This window comes from Hoplias malabaricus, chromosome 18 (assembly GCF_029633855.1).
Source record: "Hoplias malabaricus isolate fHopMal1 chromosome 18, fHopMal1.hap1, whole genome shotgun sequence".
NCBI lineage: Eukaryota > Metazoa > Chordata > Actinopteri > Characiformes > Erythrinidae > Hoplias > Hoplias malabaricus.
In genome coordinates this window covers 15,583,238-15,604,790 of record NC_089817.1, presented here as the reverse complement: position 1 = coordinate 15,604,790, position 21,553 = coordinate 15,583,238, and the positions used below count along the sequence as shown (strand labels likewise).

Genomic DNA, 21,553 nt, shown 5'->3' with positions numbered 1-21,553 from the left:
TTTTGAGTCGGCAATCCACCTACCACCGTGTGTTTTTGGACCGTGGGAGGAAACCAATGTGGACATGAGGAGATCATACCAAACTCCTCACAGACAGTCACCCAGAGCGAGACTTTAACCCGGAACTTCCAGATCCCTGAAGCTGTGTGACTGCAACACTATCTGCTGCACCACCATGCAATTAATATATTTTTCTTGGTCTCAATTGTCTGAAAATAGCCCAAAAGTAAAAGGGACAAATTCTTCAAATCTGCCAGTGAGACAGAGCTACTAGTTCCTTTGTGTTAAACTTAACAGCTTTTGTTGAGGCACAATTGTGTTGTCTTTTATGTGTTGCCATATTGAGCAGGATGAAATCCACTTCAGCTGAATCTAAATGGCTGGAAAACACTGAAAAACAGTTCTTTGTGCAGAAATATTATTTATTTTTCAGTTAACCATTAATTAATATAAATACATATCTTGTATCTCTTAGTTCAGAATAACTTGGCATGAGTGTGTTAAGCACCCAATTGGAAAATAAGCATCATAATAGCCATAACAGTGAAATTAACCATTTTAACACAAATTTTACAGTGTTAACATGTTTGTATGATGTTGTTTATATGCTAGAAGACATATAATGGACAAACTAAGCAGTAATTGCATTGGCTGAGCATTTCATAGCTTTGATTTTTTAGTGCTCCAAAGGCAGCCTCCGAACAAGGATTTAGAGAGCCAGGGTTTTATATATCATAAACCTAAGGAACCAATCCTGCGTGACATGGGGCTTTTCTGCTGCAAGCAAATGGATGAGGGGTAGAGTTATCTTCTAGTTTGTATGCATTAAATTTAAAAAAATAATAATTTCTATTTTTTAAATTTTATTTTAGCATAATACATCATGTGAACACAGCAGCTGTCCTTCATATGTGTGTGAAAATATCATGAGAAATAGACCAATGGAAAATATTTTTTTTTACATTGATTTCCATTTAAATGTATGTTTTTTTTACTTCTATGAAGTTACTGTTTTGGAGAAATGTTTTTCTTTCGAAAACGACATGTAATTTCGTGTCTAGAGAAGCTTTTTAAAAGTACAGGTCAGTAAGGTCAGGTTATGGAGGGGGGCGGGTGGACTATGGCGGTTGGCCTTGTCTCGTAGGCGGGGACACATTGCAGCAAGAGGGCAGTGTTCCCAATGCGAGAACCGTTTTAGAAACTTAACACATTGGTTACAGTAAAAAATGTGCATATCTCTTGACCTTACACTCGTAGCTACATTGACCACTCTCTCTCTCTCTCTCTCTCTAATGTAAACAGTCCTGTACATTACGTTCTCCAAAGCTTTGTGTCTGAACCAGTAATGCTGCTGCTAATGTTTTTTATTTTCTTTGCACCGCGGAATAATGATAAAATTTCGCGTCCTGTGTGTGACGAAGTTATTGTTTTAAAAATCCTTCATAACAGCTTCTTTTTGATGGGTCCTAGTTGGGCTGCAGTGATATTCGCCTGTTGGAAAAAGGAGCGTTCGGTGATTTAACGTACAACATTATCGATTTATGAAAGGAACATACCGCGAATTCAGTCGGAAGCTGTATTCGCTATTTTCATAAAACTGCAGCAACATTAATACCCCCTGTAACGCCAGTTTATAGAATCCCGGTCTGTTTTCGCTCTGGCGGAGATGCCGCCTCTGTGTGAGTGTTTTGGAGTGGTTAGAGATGGCGGATTGGAGAGAGGAGACAGAATGGAGTTAGAAGAGGTTATAGCTGCTGTTTTATCTTCTGTAATGGATTAAAAATCATATAAACCGAGCTCATGGTTCAGGCTACAGCGCAACATCAGGTAAAAGCGAGTCCAGGACTTTTAGTGCTGTTTCTGGGTGGTGAACCCTTTGTGAACATAGAAGGGTTAACGGGAGACCCAAAATAAAGATGGATCTATCTCGCTGCAGTAGAACAGCCTCATTTCATTTACACACTTTTGCATCATTTATTTTACTTGGAGATGTGATTTGAACCACGCCATAAATCACCAACATTCCTCCTTTCTCGGCTGAAATTGGCTTTTTTTCCCCGGCAGCTTCTCGTTGTAAGTCTACGCTCCACCTTAAATGCTACAGGGCATCGGCTTTAATATAAACGAAGCTCAATCTGTATATATTAAAAAGAAAATACCATGCAAATATAAATTGTACGCAGGGAACAGGAATATTTTTATGATATATTAATATAATCGTAAATAGCAAATGTGGCCGTTGTTATTTATTGCAATAGTTTTCAACTGCTGCAGAATTTAAGGTGGAAAGGAGAATGAGTATAATGTCAGTTTCATCTATGTTAAAACCAGCAAACGTTAGCCCATTGGATATAGTGCCTTTATGAAGCCGTATCTTTTTTCCTTTTTCTTTTTTTTAAATCACACCCTGCACATAACACCACCTGTTTTTGTTACTCGTAATCCTGTAGGATTTGTAACATTAGTTCTAGTCGTTTTACTCTGAGTAATCTGCAGGTTTTAATCGTGAAAATTCTCAAGAAATTCACTGTGCGCCAACAAATGGAAGAAGCGCCCATTTGTGAAGTTTTCTTACGACCAGTACAGGTCCAATCACAAAAGGCATACAGCGCCCTTTATAGTGCACTACATGGGTCATGAATTTGATGTGAATCATAGGATTTATGATACACACAATGCATCGCATGTGCAATGGATATGTTCTAAAGTTCAGCCATAGACTGCACATCTCCCCTTTTGGGCGATTAGGTTCACTGTTGTGGCTTTCTTAGCGCACTATATAGGGAATAGGGAGCCATTTGAGACTTAGCCGTAGGTTAAATAAAGTGATGTCGGGTAGTGTTGCAGTGACGTTGAGCAGAAATTTAGCTAAACACAATCCTACCTAATGTCTTGTTTTACATTTTTGAATGTCTGACAGGACTTTAAAATTTCTCTTTGAGAAACGCCATTATGGCTGAAAATTTGGGCAAAATTTCTATTGCATTTTAAGTGTCATTTTTCCTCTAAGTTAAGGTCCAACCCCCTGTTTATAACCATGAGGGGCTGTTTATGTTTTTATATAATGATATATAAATAATACAAGCCAAATAATAAATAATAGATAATAATCCCAATTTAAAACATGGCATTCTTTCTCTTCCTCAGCAATTCCACAGATTTTTCACTCTATCTTGATTATTCAGTTGATGTGAACAACAGATGTAGGTAAAGTTATTCTGAGTGGTTTGATTTGAAATATTAACTGACTGCGTCATTCCCAGCTGTGGTGATGAGGTTTATACAGAATCTCAAAATGATTTTTTGCTGAATGAACAGGGTTTGGGGGATAGTAAAGGTTTAAATTGAACCTGTATGTTTTTTTAAGATTCTGTGGGAAGTACAATAAAGAGCATTTCTAGCAGAGGACACTGCCTCAGAGGTGAGTGCTCATTTTGGACTATAGATCTTTTGCTTGGTATGCAGCAGCAATGAAATAAGAAGTGTAAAGCCCATGGATAAAATTATATGTGCTGCTTGGTGCTTTGGTATGTTTTGAGTTGTTTAATCATGAAGCAAGTTTGATAGTTAATCTTTGTCTTTCTGAAGTGGATGATTCAGCAGGAGAAGCCCCAATTGGCTGGCACCATGCCTGTGGTGTGGCCCACCCTCCTGGACCTCAGCAGGGACGAGTGTAAACGAATCCTTCGCAAGCTCGGTGAGCTGCTTTTATTCTTTAATCCCTTAGCAGTGTAATGTGTGACTGATCAGTTTTGTTAATTAAGCTGTGCTTTGTCTCTGAATCAGAGCAGTGGCCATAGTCAGTACAATGTTACTAGGTTTTGTAATGGTTGTTGCAGTATGGTAACTCTGAATTTCCAGATACTTATCTTTGTATAATTAGACACTGTTTGGACACAATGACAAACTGCTAGTCTGTTTTAAACATTGAATCTAACATAGAGGGAGGTGGAGTTTATTGATAATGTCAGGAATGGGCTCTATTGAATCACATTTAATTATTTGGCCACATGGTGGCGTTATATACTTTTTTATGCTTTGCAGGTTCACTTGTAAAGTGAATTCACTTGTTAAGTATTTTACTGTTAGGTCAATGCAAGATGTGGTGATGTTATTTATTTATATATAACTATTGTTCTGATTTCTTTAATTGTATGTAGAGCTGGAGGCGTATGCAGGAGTGATCAGTGCTCTCCGTGCTCAAGGGGATTTAACCAAGGACAAGAAGGACCTCCTGGGGGAGCTGACCAAAGTCCTAAGGCAAAAACTATAGATTGTTTAGACATTGAAACCAGATATTAAAAACCACCTTAACCAAAGGTGGCTTGAAAACTTTAGTCAGTTGCCAATAGGAGTTTCCATAGAAGAAGGGAAACATATAACTTTAATAAAATTGTTGTTAACTTATTTAAATAAATAAGTAAAAGCTGCTTTGCCAAACAGATTGAATTGGAGTATAAAAATATCACATTCGTAGCCTGTTAGTATGTTAAGGGCAATAGAAAATGAAGTTTGTTCTTGGTCTAAAATAAAGCTCAAAGTTGAATCTAACTGGTGTCAAATGTTCAACAGTATCTCAACTGAACGCCATCGTGCAGAGGTTCGCAGAGCAGTGAACGATGAACGTCTCACTACTATCGCGTACCAGTAAGACCACAAGCTCTCTTCTGTCAAGCAGATTTTAGACTCTTACCTTAACTGTAATCTAGCACCATTTCACTATATATATATATATATATATATATTTTTTTTTTATTATTTATTATTTTGTGTTAATTTAAATGTATTTATTTGTTTGTTTGTTTCTACATAGCATGTCTGGGCCCAACAGCTCTTCTGAGTGGTCTATTGAAGGACGTAGACTCGTCCCTCTGATGCCCAGATTGGTGCCACAGACGGCTTTTACAGTGACGGCCAATGCAGTAGCCAGTGCCACAGCACATCAAAACTCCTCACTGCTCCTCCCAGCAGAGACTGGCAATAAAGAAGGTGAAAACTCACACATAGAAAAAGGGGAAGTTTGTTGTTGTTGTTTTTTTTTTTTTTGGTACCCAGAAATGTAAAAGGAGATGTAGATTAATGTCTGAGCAAGAGGGTAAACCCTGTGAAAAAACTACTTATTGTTTTCTTCAGACGTGTTTTAAAGGAGCAGTTATTTTCTCAATGATGCTTTTTTGTGTTATGACAGTATTAGTGTATTTACACCTCCATTGTGTTTGAATAGCTGGGACATATGGACCAAGTTGGACCTTTTTATGTGTGACACCAATTTTAATATGTGTATTAATTTTTGTCTGTGTAAACAGCACAAATGTGTTCACTCTGACATTGTCAGTTTGCATATCTATGGCAGTGTAACACAGTCTGAATAGTCAAATAGGAGTGCATTTAAATTTACCTCCCTTCATGCTGCTGGGAGGGAAAGATGGCCAACAGTGAAGAATAATCCATGTGTGTTCAGCCAAAATATTTTCATTTATGTGCATGACTGGCTCCTGATAACCTTAACTGGTTTATGCAGAGACTATAAAGCTAATATTAAATTGATTCTTCATCAAATGAGATTTTTACTTTATGGGTACAAATATCAACGTAATATAATAATAATAATAATAATAATAATTGTGGTAAAAATGTTTTATTGCTCTTTTAATGAAAATTAAGTGTGAACCAAAAATTAAGATTTTCTATTGAAGACTAAGCACATTTTTGAGTCAGTGATAGTATCTGATTATGTTATGCTCTTTTGTAGTTGTGGTGTGCTACTCATACACCAGCACAACAGTCACGCCCCCTAGTGTCTCTGCCCCTAGCGGAAGCACAGCAGCTGCTGTCAAATCTCCCCGGCCTGCTAGCCCCGCCTCCAATGTGGTGGTCCTACCCAGTGGGAGTACTGTTTATGTAAAGAGTAAGTCTCCTTTATTGAGGTTTTTCTGAGATTTCTGTTGCGTAAAATGTTGTATTTGTAAATGATTTATCCCCGCATCTGTTCATCAGCAGGAACTGGATAACTGCATCATTGAGCCCTTGCAATGAACCATTTATCAGCCATTTTCATCTTCAGTAGCACTGCTTCTCCAGTTTTGCAAGTTTTACAGGATTAAAAGATTTTCCATTGTTAGTAATTATTTTAAACAGAAAAATATAGCCTAATAAACTTAATTTAATAAATAACTAATAAAATTAATAGCACAGATTACAACATTAATATTTTTATGGATTAAAAATTAAATTACACCTTCAGGTTAGTTTTATTCTGCATCATGAAGTTTAAATCCCAATGCTTCTGTAGTTTAGTTGTAGCAATTCGGATCCCTCTTGACTTGTTTTGTTTGAAAGCGCTAAGAGGGAGAGTAAAAGTGTAGAGAGTAGAGAGTTTTCATGAAATAATTCAAGACATGCATCAGGTATTTATGAGAATGTAAAAAAATATATATAACTTTTTTTTCTCTCAGGTGTGAGTTGTTCCGATGAAGATGAGAAGCCCCGTAAGCGCCGGCGAACTAACTCCTCTGGCTCCTCCCCGGTGCTGCTAAAGGAGGTGCCTAAAGTGGCTCCACCCATTTCCAAGACCATCACAGTGCCAGTCAGCGGCAGCCCTAAGATGAGTAACCTGATGCAGAGCATCGCCAACTCTCTGCCCCCACACATGTCCCCAGTGAAGATCACCTTCACCAAGCCCACCACACAGACCACCAATACCACCACTCAGAAGGTCAGTAAGCTCACCCACTCTCCTCCAATTTCTTTTTATGACAGAACCCTATTCTGTTTCTGAGTCAGTTTTCTTTCTTTTCTTATGTTAGGTGATCATTGTTACTACGTCACCAAGCTCCAACTTTGTACCCAACATCCTCTCCAAGTCACATAACTACGCAGCCATGTCTAAGCTGGTTTCCAGCTCGGTGCTGACCTCGACCAATCCGAAGCAGACTATGGTGATATCAGCAGGCTCTAGTACTGCTCCAGGACCCACCTCTGTCGCTGTGACAACTGTGGTGTCCTCCACCCCTCCAGTGGTCATGTCCACCATGGCTCAAAGTGAGTAAATATAAGTTTGAATTGGCATTGTCGTTCTCTAAGGATTCCATCAGGAAATTCCATTTGTTCAACAAATATTTCTAGTGTGTAATAGTCATAATGCTGTGCTTTATTACAACCTAAATAATGTGTTACAGCTATTACAAATTTCTGATCATATAACAAATAGTTTCACATAACTAAATGTGCTAAGTCACTTTGCAGTTATCTGATTGGCCACCACCTGGTGAAACTAACCTTTCATTTTTGGTTTTGAAATGATCATTATTTGCACTCATCATTTTGCTTCATGCGCTTTTCTGTTTCTCCTTCAAAGAAAATGCAACACCAATGTTTGTTTGTTGTTTGGCTTTTTTAATGAATTAATTTATTTAAAAGTATTTTATTTAACCTTTTTTAAACCAGGCAATCATTTGAGACCTGGCCAAGCTAGCACAGCTTTTCCAGTTTTTAACTTGAATATAACAAGCATAAAACATTTTAAACAAGATTTGTTCAGGAAAAAAACCCAGCAAATACTAAATACAAACATACAAACACAAAATCCAGCTTAGGATGAACATATACTCTTCAGTTGTACAGTTATTTTATTTTATTATTTATTTTTTTTAAATCAAAGGTTTAATTCACTCTAGGGGACTCATGTCAGACAGATGTAATATATTCTGAAGGTTATACCAGGATCAAGGTGCAAAATATGAAAAAGCTGTTCTACCCAGTTCTGAACTAATCTTGGATACTTTGTAGAGTAAATTTTCTGAAGAGCATGAATTTACACAGGTAAGGAGGAACTTCACCCAGTAAGGATTTTGTAAATAAAAATATACCAGTTTTGCTGTTTCCTTAGGCTAAAAGCAGGCCCGGCAACTAAATCATAAAGAACACGATGTGTACGAGACAATAAGTTATAAATCACAAAGAACTGTAATATAGAATCTAAAAAAAACAGTGTACCAATGAATTTAAATGCATATAAATAACATCTCCATAATCTAGAACAATTAAAATGTAGCTCGTACAAGTATTTTCCAGGGTACTAAATTCAGGCAGGTACCATTACTATAAAAATCAAACCCAGCCTAACTTCCTATTTTTTCACTAGGTTCTTAGTATTAACTCTTATAGAATTATACTCTATTTTGACCCCTTCCAAGGCATGAATGTTTAAAAAAAAAAAAAAAAAACTGGAACAGATCATGAGTTGATTTCTTAAAACCGAGAACCAACTTTATTATACAGAATGGCCTGTAGTTGCTTAACAGGAATTAGCCTGATTCAAAGAAGAGGCAACCAAATAAAATATATATAAAAATGGAAATTAATACAGGGGATAACATTGAACCTTGGGCAACTCCTTTATAAATCTAAAAAAATGTGTATGGTATTGTTAAAAAAGATAACACATGCTTTTATGTATGTCAGCCATTTTATGTGTGCATATATGGAAAATCCAAATATGCTGGACAATAAATGTAATTTATATGAATGTATATGATTGAACGTAATCTAATTCCGCTCAGCTGGGTCTGCAGCTTCCGCAGCAGTAAAAGTAGCTGCAGCAAGGCTACCTTCTCCAAAGGCTCTGGTGGGCTCGCCGTCTCAGATTCTGCAGTTTCCCAAACAACAACAGCAGCAGCAACCACAGCAGTCCCAGTCTCCTAAAGGATTGCAGGGCTCCACCATCTCCTCCTCCCCTCAGAGCACCAGCACCCCTTCAGGGTCCAAACCCACCATCCAGATCAAACAGGAATCAGGTCAGAACCCAGTTTACCTGCAGGCAGATCAGAATTCAAGGATATTTCCAGAATTTATTTGCATCTACATCACATTTATAAAGTTATTTAGAAATGTTTGGGCCCTCCTGGTCAAATTGCATTTTTGTAAATACACATTCTCTACAGTTCTCAATTTTTAGCATGAAGATGAACATAACATGTAAAATTCTGGATAAAACGTATATAGACTGGTTTTTCTGGGCAGGTACACAGCTTAGCCCATGACGAGGCTCAATCGCTGTCCAGGAAAGACAGCTTATATTCATTTAGAAAATAAGAAATATAAATAATAAAATAAGTAAATAAACAGAAGCTTGAATGGTAGAGTACCCAGATTGCTAAAATTACAGTCCATAGAGTTCTGTGTGAGTTCTGTCATTATTATATCTGTTATTAAACAAATGTAAACATCCTAAAGACCAATTTATTTAAATTTCATTTGAATCATGTCATCTTCTCTCAGTTTTTACTTTGATCTATTTCTGTGGTTGTAGGTGTGAAGATCATCACACAGCAGATGCAACCCAGTAAGATCTTACCGAAACCCTCCAGTGCAGCTATGCCTAGCAGCAGCAGCAGTTCCGCTCCCATCATGGTGGTCAGCAGCAATGGGGCCATTATGACCACAAAGCTAGTCTCAACCCCTACAGGTACTTAACACTTTGTAATATTTCAAGAAGTCAGCCTAATTGACCTTAGACCTCGGGAAATTTCTCAGAATCATTTTAACTGGTTAGCAAACCCACAAATAGTGAAGGATCCATATATAGAGCATAAAGCGGTTAATCTATAGAGTGAAATACAAAGTAAAGTTCTGTACTCGGGGTAAATACCTGGGAAACTTCTGGGTTTCCATGCATGTCTGAAAGGGGCTTAAGTGTGTGTGCTGTATGTTGGCAGGGACCCAGGCCACCTACACTCGACCATCTGTCACTCCCACCATTGGAGCCCGAATGGCCACATCACCAGCCGGAGCTACTTATGTGAAGACCACCAGTGGCAGTATCATTACTGTGGTGCCGAAGTCTTTGGCCACACTAGGGGGAAAGATCATCAGCACTAACATTGTGTCTGGTAAGATGATAGGAGGAGAGGAGTGAACAGAACATGAAGAAAGAGATGATCTGTGCAGTGTCTTGTGAATGATCATTTCTGTACTTTTAAATGATAGGCACCACCACAAAGATCACCACCATTCCCATGACCTCCAAGCCCAATGTAATCGTGGTGCAAAAGACCACAGGGAAAGGAACCACCATCCAGGGCTTGCCTGGGAAAAACGTGGTCACCACACTGTTAAACGCAGGGGTAAGATCATATCAGTAAGCTGTAAACTGCATTTCTTGTCATCATCATTTTGTGTTTGGTTTGATGTGGGCCTTTCAGGGCGTTGGTATGATTAAAGTAATATGTGGATCTACACCCAAGTGTTAAAACTAAGTGATAAGTTTTCTATATTGTTCGATCTTGATATTTATCGCATTATTAACATTTTGTCACACTGTGACAAAGGACATCCTTCTAAAAATGTAGACTGAATACACCAAATGTCCTTATATGCACAATATGCACATTGCTCAAATTCACAAGGAAAGATTTCACTGAAACAATAACATTTTCTTACCACATAAAAGTAATATTAGATATCAAGCAGAAAGAGTAAAAAGATAGATTAAGAAGAGTTTTGAATAACAAATTAACAAATGAATGAACACCCCAAGTGCTGAACTGTAAACATAATGCACTTATAACCCATTAGAAGGCTTAGAATAGTACTTGTAAAAGAGGAAAAGCTTGGAGCGTTTTTGGTTTTGCACGTTCATTCATTCATTGCCTTTAGCTGCTTATCCAGTTCAAGGTCACGGTGGGTCCCGTGGGTCTTTTTTTAAGAGAAGCAGTCTGATCTATGGCGTTGGATCCAATTAAAAAATGTGTGTGAGGAAAACCATGTCAGACGTCATGGCAAACGGGAAAACATTTCCTTCGAAGAAAATGCACTTTGAGTGAAGAAAAACCCACCGGATTCTCCCTGCGCGCAAGGGAAAAATTCTGTGTGTATATGTGCGTGTGTATGTATTTTATACACACACAAGCACTTGAATTAAAGGCTAAGCACCACTTAATGGACCTCCATGAATATTTCACATTATTTTAGTTACTGACATATATAAGTATGAATTAAGATGAAAATAGCATACTTAATTTGCTTTAAAACTTTTTTTTTGCTTTAAAATGTTTTATTAAATTGACGGAAAAACCCGAGCTCGCTACGGAAATTCTTGAACCCAACCGTGACGTCACTGGTGGACAACAGCTGAACAACGCCGCGGTAAAACACCGTTATGACAGTATCTAGCTAAATAACAAACATCATTCATGACAATAGCCTAGCAATAAGCTAAATTCAAATTTAGAGGTACCGTTATTCTTGTAAATGTGATCGAAGTCGAATTCCTCCGACACTATAAACCTCCGTAATGCAGCTTTCGTAGCTTATTATAATCTGAGCCACCGAGTTTAGCGAGTTAAGCTAACGTTAACTAACACCAACTAAAACAGGCGAAGTAAGTGTCCTTACCCTGTTTACCTCCATGTACACCTTGAACACCTTTCGTTGGTTACCTTACATGCCCATATTGTTGGAAAAGCGCCAGTAAAATGAGCACAGATAACGGAGTGAGAGGGGGGGGGGGGTGGACCAACAGTCTTGTAAACCTTATTCCTTGAATTAGTAAGAAATAACATGTTTTCTGACTATCAATAAACACAAGTTAGGAACTCAAATTCCACAGTATTTATTTGTTTGACACTTTCATATCGCTGGTGCATAGCCTTTAAACCTATTATAGTCTTGTTTACCCTCTCATGTTCATGCGGTCGCCTGTTCATTTACCAGAATAGCACGAGTATACACACCTGAGAGCGTGCAGCTGGCTGTGCTAACCAGGAATAGAAATCAAAGGTTTATCCAACTCTATTACGCAAAGCTTATCATCGTTATTGAGCAAAAATTCATCATGAAAACATCAATATTGTTTTATCACCCAGCACTACACACCAGAATATTAGACCCCTTTTCAAATTATATGAGGCCAGTGTTGGTGTCAGAATCTTGAATGGTTTTAGACTTTTCCACTGCGGTCAGAACAGGTTTGGTTAGCAGTATTGGTACCATAATTTTGCTCGCTTGGAACCAGCAAACCTATGACGCAAGTGGCAGAAATGGTAGAACATCACTAAATGTTTACCCACTCTTCTGCCATTTACAAACAATAGCATGAGAACTGCAGCAATGACTCACAAGTGGTCATCAAAATAAACATTTGCATTTCTTGCTATATGGTCACCTCGAGAAATGTGGTTTATACCATGTTTTCTGACTTCTGTTAGGGGCTGCCCCCATCTACATGTGTAATCTCCGGGCTCTGAAACCAGTGGAAATGGGGGCCTCTAAGATTTTAATTGTATTGTTTGCATTAAAAAACATTTTTAACAAGAGCAGCTGCTGATGTTTTTATCTCAAATGATACATGTTCCTTCCGTTTGCCAGATTAAATGGAGCCTTATAATAAAACCGATGTAGACAAAAACATTCAGAAGCATTACTTGTTCAATACTGTGGTTGTGATTCTAGGAAATGTCATTAGCTTGATCTTATTTAGTGTATTTGTGTTGCAGGGGGAGAAGGCTCTGCAGGCAGTGCCAGGAGCGAAGCCTGCCATCATCACAGCATCTCGACCAATCACGAAAATGATAGTAACACAGCCGAAGGGTCTGGGTTCTGCGGTGCAACCGTCCAGCACCACTAAGATCATCCCCACCAAGATTGTCTATGGCCAGCAGGGCAAGACTCAGGTTTGCTACAGATTCATTCCTTTAGCCACTTAATAGTGTTATGTGGTGTTCTAAAACCACACTTAATTTCTGTGCAGGTGCTGATAAAGCCAAAGCCCATGGCCTTCCAGACAGCCGTGGTGAGTGAGCAGACAAGGCAGCTGGTCAGCGAGACACTGCAGCAGGTGACACGAGGAGTCGAGGCAGGAGCAGTACCGGGCTCCAGTCAGGAGGTGGGGCTGAAGGACGATTCTCCTTCTTATATGGAGAGTAGCCCTGCATCCTCAGACAGTACACACGGTGAGGGACTGCAAGTTTTAATAACAGATCTCGCAATACAAAAAAACACCTGTATTGTCCCTTTACTTACTGTTTTTATACACAAGCTGTTACTATGTGTTCTCAGTTGGCTAATTTTATTCATTTTAATTTTATTCCTAAAATTCTATTTGAATTTTTTTGCTTTTCTCAAAAAGAAAGAAAAACAACACTACAAAATAAGAATTATCATGAAATATTATTGATAATATTTACAGTTTATTTCCTTTGGCATTTGGTAACCACCTCTGGATTTTCCCATTCAAATTAGAATGAACTTATTTAGATTTTGCAATTATTTTTTAAATAATCTAGTTGCATTTATCTGTCTGTACCAGATAAATATTTGAAACCCCTAAAATATGCCCTAATAAATGAACTTCCCAAATCTGTTTTGTATAGATTTTTGTTTGAAGTCAAGTAATATGTCAGTTAATGTTTATATATAGATTTATGAAATTGTCGTCCAATTTCTGTATTTGCAATATTTGCCTAATGAGAAACTGAGAAACCTCTGGAATAGAAATAATCAGATGTTTCTGCAGTTCCTCAGAATGTAATCAGCCCAGAGCAGGAGATAACTGTTAGCGATGCTTTATTGAGTTGTTAAGTGTTTCTAATCTATTTCTTTTTTTCCCCAGAAGCACAGCCGGTAGTGCACGTAATTACCTCCAGGGGCCAGGACTGGGCAGAGCAGGAGGTTTCCGTAGAAGCGAGTCCCACCATCATTTATCAGGATGTGAGTGGAGAGGCTCAGTCAGCCACATCAACCATTAAAGCCCTGCTGGAGCTGCAGCAGACCACAGGTGTGGGTTTGAGTGTGTTACCTAGAACTATCTCACTTGTAAGTGTCCCTGATTTTAGAGTTGGTAATAATATGTAGTCATGTTGTTCGGTGGGTCTCAGCTAAGGAAAAGGGGGAAACTAAGCCCAGGCAGCACACCATCGATCTGAGTCAGATGGCAGTGCCCATCCAGATGACGCCAGAGAGGAGGCAGTCACCTGAGCCCTCAGGCCAGTCTGCAGGAGAGCCGGAAACTCCAGCAGAGTCCAGCACTATAGGTACTGAAATTGCAGAACTTTCAGAATCTTTGAAATGTACAACACCCCTAATTTATTGATCGATTGATAGAAAGATTGACATTACTCTTATTTTCATGGAAAAATTCAACCAGACAATTCGACCACACTGTAAAATATCAGAACATTTTATTGGGTTTTGTGATATTATAATAAAAATAATAACTAATGTTATTATGATAATTTATAAGGCAGTGGTTCTCAAATGTTTTAGACCAAATACCATCCGTTATCAAACCAAAACCTCCAAGTACCACCTATGATTTTTACCACAGAATCATGTGCACCGCTGGTTCTTCCTATGTTCTGGGGGCATAAGGCAAAGTCTTGCTTGAAATTTGCATGTTTAACACAAAATTATCTAAAATAATTACTAAAACTTCTAGAGAGAATGCAAATAACTATAGGCCTAAACTGAATGTTTTAAACACAATTATACATTTATGAGAACATATAGAATTTATGAGCAGTACGTTTTGAAAGAAATAAAAAATGAGAAGAGGTCAATGTAATATCTGTTATGTGCTTTAATAGGTTACAGGTGAAAACAGCGCGGTGCTTTGTGCAGGAGCTCACAGCGGCTCTCTGCGCTTGTAGGTGAAGGAGGGGCGGCACTGTATTAAACCTTGTTTTAGGGTTGTAATGATGCAAAGAAAAGCCATGTTTTCCTTCAGCCAAGTGTTTTTTCTATTTTGTCTTCATGTGTACAGAATTCTCACTTAGTTTTTCTCTATTTTTGCCTCTGGATTTAGTCCTTCTGGTCTTTGGTGTTTGCGTAGCACATAGGGTTGCAAAGAGGAGGAAAATTTCCAGTAATTTTCCATGGAAACTTTAGGTCTGGAACTTTGGAAATATGCTGGCTTTGGAAATATTCAAATATTTGGAAAACTTATTTATTCTTATTTGGGGAATTCTTTTCCCAGTTTATTGGGAATATTGGCTTGATGAGCTAACCTCTTGCAGGCCTGCTAGCCTTGGTAAACTAGTCTCTTAAATGAAATTGCTCATTAAGCTTTTCTGATTTACCAGATAGCAAGCAACTGAGATTACACCTTGATTTAATAGTTACTTTGATGTTTCAATGCTATTACTGTCAATAAAAATATGAACATTGTCAAAACTTTCCAGACTTAGGTAGTCCTTTGGTCCAAATATGCACTTTTAGTAGTGGTGAGTGTCAGGTTTCTAGAAATCATCTGGACATGTGCTGTATCTGTATTGCTCTACAATACAGATACATTTCATTGGGGCATAAGTATGAAAACTGTGAAACATGCAATTTACACATAAAACTTGAGATTTTCAGTTATGAATAAATTCCTTAATTAAACACATTCCTTAATTAAGTACATTTTTTGAGGTCATTTGGCATACCACCTCTTGCTGCTTCCACTAGTGGTACGCATACCACAGTTTGAGAACCACTGCTATAAGGAATAATAGTTGAGTGAAAGAGTCCAATTAAGTTTCATTTGTTTGTGTTCAGGTAAATCAGTGAAAGCAGCAGCAAGTGAAGTGTCTGCATCCAGCAGCTATACATCAGCTCTGTCCTCCACTGTGAAGAGCTCCAGCACTACTCCTTCCACAAGCAGCACAACACCCAGTGCTCAGGTAGTGAACGAACACTATATCTGTGTGAAATACTATTACCAAATATGTGTGAACACAATCTCATCCAGCATTTCTGCTTAATGGTATTAAAAGTTTGCCTCCCTTGGCTGGAGCAGCAGCTTTTAACTCTTCTTTGAAAGGCCATACACTAGATATTGGAGCATTGCTGTGAGGATTTGATGACATTCAGAGAACATTAGTGAAGGCAGTTACTGATGTTGGATGATTAGTTCTGGATGACAAAAGCCACTCCAACTCATCCCCAAAGTATTGTATCTAGTTCTGTCAGGTCTTATCAACGAGGAGCACCAGTGTCTATGATAGGTTCACCATAAGTTAGCGGATTTCACCCATTTGAAAGGGTGATTGCAAACTGCATACACTGTGAATGTTGTCGTTGTGTCTTTTGTTTTTGCATACCACTCAAGCTATGAGGCTAAGACCTCAAACATATCTTTGTTCATCAACTACATTTGGCGTAGTGTTGAGCAATATGATTGTGAGTGATATTAATAATAATAATTAATTTGAAAATTATTATTATTATTATTTTAAAAAGGAATATTTAGTCCTGCTAAGTTGGATTTATTTCACTGCTTACAGTGTTGAATAAACAAAATTCTGTTCATTATTTAAAAATCTTATTTTTAAAACAAACTTTTTCTGCTGGGTTATATTTTTTCGGTTCCAGCTTATCAAACCACAGGAAAAGCAGTTCTCACATATTGTAAAACATCTAGGACAGCTATGATGGGGTTTTCTGCCATATCAGTGACCCTGAATCTAATGCTTTACCATGGTCTGTCTTTTATAAACAAAGAGCACTATTACTTTAAAAATGCTAATCATTGTCTCATGACTCTAGCATCAGTGAGAGCTAATGCTAAGTGTAATGTTTCTGAAAATTGCAGACTGTCGTGTCTCCAGCTCAGAGCAGGCCTTTGGAGGAGCAGGCTGTAGTGGAGGAGGGCGAGTTAGAGGGCGACACTTTGGACCCTCAGACCGGACTCTTCTACAGATCAGCTCAGCCCCCACCTCCACCCCTCCAACAGCACCGTACACCGCCTCACACCCTCACCAAGACCCCTGCCACCCCACCCACACCTAGCAAAGTCGTCCCAGGCCCAGCTGAAGCAACTGCAGTCTCCAAGAGGCCAGAGCAGCCCGCTCCCAGACCCCTTGCTCCAGTGACTGCGGTAAAACCCACCATCTCTCCTTCAACATCATCTTCTGCCTCCTCTGGAACCGCAGCCCAACCAACGTTGCACACACTGTCTGCCAAACCCTCACACACTCCACAACTGCCTAAATTGCAGCAGGCTCCAAGCTCACACAACCGGCCCAACACACACACACAGTTGTCCCAGCCCCCGCCGCTGCAGGCCCACCACCCAGTCGGCTCAGATAAAACAGCCAGCAGCAGCAGCCAGGTTAGTGGGGACACTCTCGCACACACAATTTCCCTAAAATCTGGTGCTGGACATCATGACAAACAATTTTAATGCGCATCTGTGATATGAGGCAATGTGCATGTTTTCACAGGCAGATGTCTTCATTAGACTGTTGTTTATCTACATGATAAGTGGAACCATATTTGCTAGTGTTACATTAAGTCAATAAATTCTGTTTTTCTTTTTTGTTTTCCCTGTTTGATTTTTTTTAAGAGACTAATGGCACTTTTCCACTTTACAATTCCCCAGACTCAGCTCTTTTGCTTTTACAATCAGGCAAATCTGGTCCCTGTTCCCTGAAAATGGGCATCATTTTAGTCCTTATCCTCCAGATCCAAGCGAGCTGAGTAGGGACTAAAAGTGATGTGTAAACATTGCAGAGCCCTGATTGGTCTGAAATGCAGACTCCCAGCAAAAACAGCCGCTTGTAGAATCTCCAAGCTACAGTAGCGACTACATTTTGTTTTTATCAGACTGAGAACAGCAGCTTGTAAAATTACACCATGTTTTTTTTTTTTAAGAGGTTTAAACACTTCAAGGATTTGTGGCCCATGAAAAACTCCAGTAAGAGCTGGATGGAGCAACAAGGAACTCCAAAAACTCCACTGATCTGTATGGACTGGTGTGCGGAGCTGTGTTCAATCCCAAAAAAAAAACACAACAAAAAATCCATGATGTGTGAACAATTTTTAACCTCACAGCTGCTGTTGTGGTTTCCAAAGCCCCTATTTCCTGTTAGGGGTGGTGTTTAGTGACGTCTGTGGCTACATTTCAGATCAGGGGGACTTTGTAGTGGAAAACCAAACGGGGACAGCTGAGTAGAGCTTGGTGTTCCATGCAGGTGAAAAGCACCATAAAAGACCGTCAGCCAAAACATGTTTAAGGAACACTAGGTAGTATTTTGACCTTAAAATTACAGCTTTAATATCACTGGGATGTTTCACTGACTTGAGAATAAAGCTACTCTCATTGCTACCCTGGCTCAACACTGCTGAAACTGCATTATGAACCTTTTTGAGGAGGGTTTTATTCATTACAATGACAGCCTAGATTGGAATTCTAGATTGGTTGACACCACATGGTTTTGCAATGTTTATTGGATATCCTCATGTAAGATTCAAATTCTCTCTCTCTCTTTCCCATTATCCAATACTTTTTAGGTGCAGCAGCCAATCATCACACAGGGCACTGCAGTCACTAAGATCACATTTGGCAGTCACCAATGTCCACCTGTGTCCAGCAGTGGCGAGGCAGCCGCTAAGCTGCAGGCAGAGTCCAGCTCAGGGCTGGGCACCTCAGAGAAATCAGCCGTCTCAGACATCCTGAAGATTTCCATGATGGAGGCAGAGATTGACCCGAGTGCAGAATCTATGGTGGTGGACTCATCCAGCGACTGCAGCCCCTTCACCAAAGCCGCGTCTACCTCCCCCCTCATCAGCAGCTCCAAGCATACACACTCTCACACACATGGTGCCTTCAGCCGCATTCAAAAGAGCAAAGAGCTGGACGTGATACAGGTAGGGGAAGCCAGGTGCTTTTCTATGCAAGCATCCTAGCGTTCTTAGGCCAAAGGCATACACAGACGTACACAAATTAGGGATTGGGTTTTTACTCAAATCTGACATTTGAATTTGTACAAAATAATTCAGAAAAGTAAGAAAACACAGGGCAAGGAAAAATGTGCACAGAAGTAGTATTCACAACAATGTGCCACTCATTTCTCTGTTACTGTCTTATACCTTGAAAATGACAGAAAATCTACAGTAGTGTGGTGTGTTTTTTGCTTTGGGAAGGGCAGTCAGGCAGGCCTTGTGAAGGCTTTAAAATAAAAACAGAGACAGCTATTTGTAATGGCAAATAAAAATGATGTTTTCATTAATATTTACATGTATTCCTACACTAAACCATCATGGCATTGTTTAATCTCCTCTGTCTTTGAGCAGGAATATCACTTACTAGGGAAAGAACAATCAGTACTAATCGCACTATTCAATACAATAGCTACCCAGTTCACTGGATCTACCTAATGTTAGCCAACAAATGTAACGCAACGCTGTTTTTCTTCCTTAAATCAATGCCTCTTCCCCATTTAGTTATAAACCTGCTGGATTGAGTATTGATGTTTTTCTTTGGACAGCATCGAGCACCTATTGAGGACACAGTTATAGAATTGTGAACTTGTAATCTCCATTAAAAAAAAGTTTGAACATAATTCAGATGCTGCACACGAGTTTAAAGTCACCATGCTCAATTGCAGGTGTGGGCTAGAGAGGTTTTAAAGCTCTGCAGCATTGTGCCATAGAGCAGTGGGAACTGCATTATGTGGATTTTACATATTCTTTGTGATCTAGAATTAATCACCCAACATCAGTGCCTGATCTCCTGCCATGATGGTTTAATGCCATCACATTCTCACAGAAATATTCCAGCATGTAATCTAATGCAGTTCCATAGGATTAGAAACTCTTACTGCAGCAAAGGAGACACACTAATTATCCTATTTATAATATCCTTGACTGCAGTAGAACTAAAATAAATAAATAAGTAGTATTAATAGTAGTAGTAATAAATAGTATTTATTCAGGTCTCCTTTTTGTATGTCAGATAAAATGTTTTTCAAGAAATAATGGATAAAATTAATGTGATTCACTGTGTAGGTGATTCCCCAGTACTCCATCATGCCAGATTCAAGTCAGTCGAATGTGGTTGTGGAACCCAGCGGCTTTCTGGAGATCACAGACTACACCAGCCAGCGCCTAGACGAGGAGGCCGCAATGGACCAGGAGGTGGACAGCAGCAACGATGAGGGGGCGGCAGCTAGCCCTATGGAGGCCTGTGCCGACCAATCACAGTGAGAGAGGGGAACGTTCAAAAATGTTCACAGTGAGAATACCATGATTTTAGAGGATCTTTCAGCATCAGTAAAATGATCAGGCTTATGGTGCTCAGAAGAAGACTGAAGTAATCAGACTAATGAAATACACAGTGTGTGGAATCCAAACTGGCAACAACCAGAGGAAAAACATAAGAAACTTACTCAGAGAGCTTGAACAGCAAGACTGTTCTCAGCTTTGTCTACTCAACACATTTTGCTTGTGGATTATTTTTTTTCATTTTTTTCCCCCCATAGAATGATGTCCTGAACTGGAACTGCCATTTGTGAAATTCCAAAAGAAACGATGGGAAAGTTTTGGTTTGTTTACTGAACGACCTGCTGTATCTCGAGGGCAGGCCTATTACTCTGGGTATGATGCCTATGGACAAAGAGCTCAGGCTCCTGTTGTAGATGCAACTCTGTTTGAATTTTTAAAGTCCCAGGAAACCATGTTTCCCTTGTAATCTAATCTTGCACTTGAAGGCGAGCAATAGAACTGTTCAAAATATACCCAGTGAATAATGTTCCAATGACCAATAAATGGTGCATACCTTTTAACATATCTCATCTCATCCAGTTAATTTTGGATAAAGCTTGTTGTTTCTTCCACCAACACAGTTTTAACCAAACTACAGCTGTGTGCAGAAGTACGGTCAAAATACCCATACGTGATTTTATTAAATAAAAAAATGCACAGTTACTGGTATTTGCTGAAATTAACATATTGAGGAAAATATCCTGGGAAAAAAGTGTGGTCTGTACAGAAGTTTGTATTTTACTATATATATATATATTTTTTTTAGATATGTTAATCTCAGCAATGAATGCACACTGTGCCCTAACCCCCCCCCCCCCCACACACACACACACACACAAAAAAAAAATAGTTGGTTTCTTGCAGAGGATGTGTGTGAAATGAGCTATTAGCTATTTATGGTTTGAGAGGGAATTTGATTGGCTGATTCCAAAGTTATACCCTTCATCAGTTCTACAGTATTTGCGCAGTGCAACATACATGGTGTGTATCTATGACATGTAAAATATACTGAATATTTTTTTTTTCATTTTTTACTCTTATTTTCCTTGGGAATTTAGGACAATTGAATTTAAAATAGTGAATGTCATTTCATACTCTCGCAGGACTGTAACTATTAAGACCATGATCATGCTGGTAGTATTACAACAATCTTTCAGACAGCCACGCTTGTAAAGTAAGGTTTTCTCCAGTTTCCTACAGCATAAGCCCTTTGTTCAGCCAATGTTTTGAGTTCTGCTCACCCTTGGTGTAAAATTTAGTATTTTAAATGTATTGTATAAACTTTAATACAAGATGCAGATAGGTGCCTGCTGTTTTTTTTTTTACACCCTCACACACACTTTTTCCGATTGACCTACTGACTGACTGACTAAAGATTTGCCATCAACAAAGGCAGGGGTTTTCAGACTTTTTTTTGGACATGTGCCCCCTTCAGTGTTTCTACTTTAAGCCTGTTTACCCACCCCACCACCTTTCTAGTTTGTGTTCAGCTTCATTTTATCTCATTTAAAATAAGATGAAACATGTGAAT

General features: G+C 38.9%; 1 protein-coding gene across 5 annotated transcripts; it reads left to right on the top strand.

The window, feature by feature from the left end:
- The first annotated feature begins 1,601 nt into the window (after nt 1-1,601).
- emsy (EMSY transcriptional repressor, BRCA2 interacting) lies at nt 1,602-21,302 on the top strand. 5 transcript variants are annotated; one of them, XM_066651386.1, is made up of 21 exons: nt 1,603-1,827; nt 3,368-3,421; nt 3,589-3,697; nt 4,161-4,260; nt 4,573-4,647; nt 4,814-4,989; nt 5,753-5,908; nt 6,456-6,715; nt 6,807-7,041; nt 8,562-8,795; nt 9,311-9,466; nt 9,717-9,890; nt 9,988-10,124; nt 12,495-12,671; nt 12,749-12,950; nt 13,610-13,774; nt 13,875-14,030; nt 15,535-15,659; nt 16,571-17,089; nt 18,271-18,627; nt 19,768-21,302. In XM_066651386.1, exons 3-21 carry the CDS (start codon nt 3,592-3,594, stop codon nt 19,963-19,965), a joined length of 3,708 nt encoding a protein of 1,235 aa, XP_066507483.1. In that variant the 5' UTR covers nt 1,603-1,827; nt 3,368-3,421; nt 3,589-3,591; the 3' UTR covers nt 19,966-21,302. The 5 variants fall into 5 exon arrangements, with proteins under 5 accessions (XP_066507481.1, XP_066507483.1, XP_066507482.1 ...); XM_066651387.1 differs by lacking the exon at nt 1,603-1,827 and adding an exon at nt 1,846-2,073; XM_066651384.1 differs by lacking the exon at nt 3,368-3,421 and having other exon boundaries at nt 1,602-1,827; nt 13,613-13,774.
- The last annotated feature ends 251 nt before the right edge of the window (nt 21,303-21,553 follow it).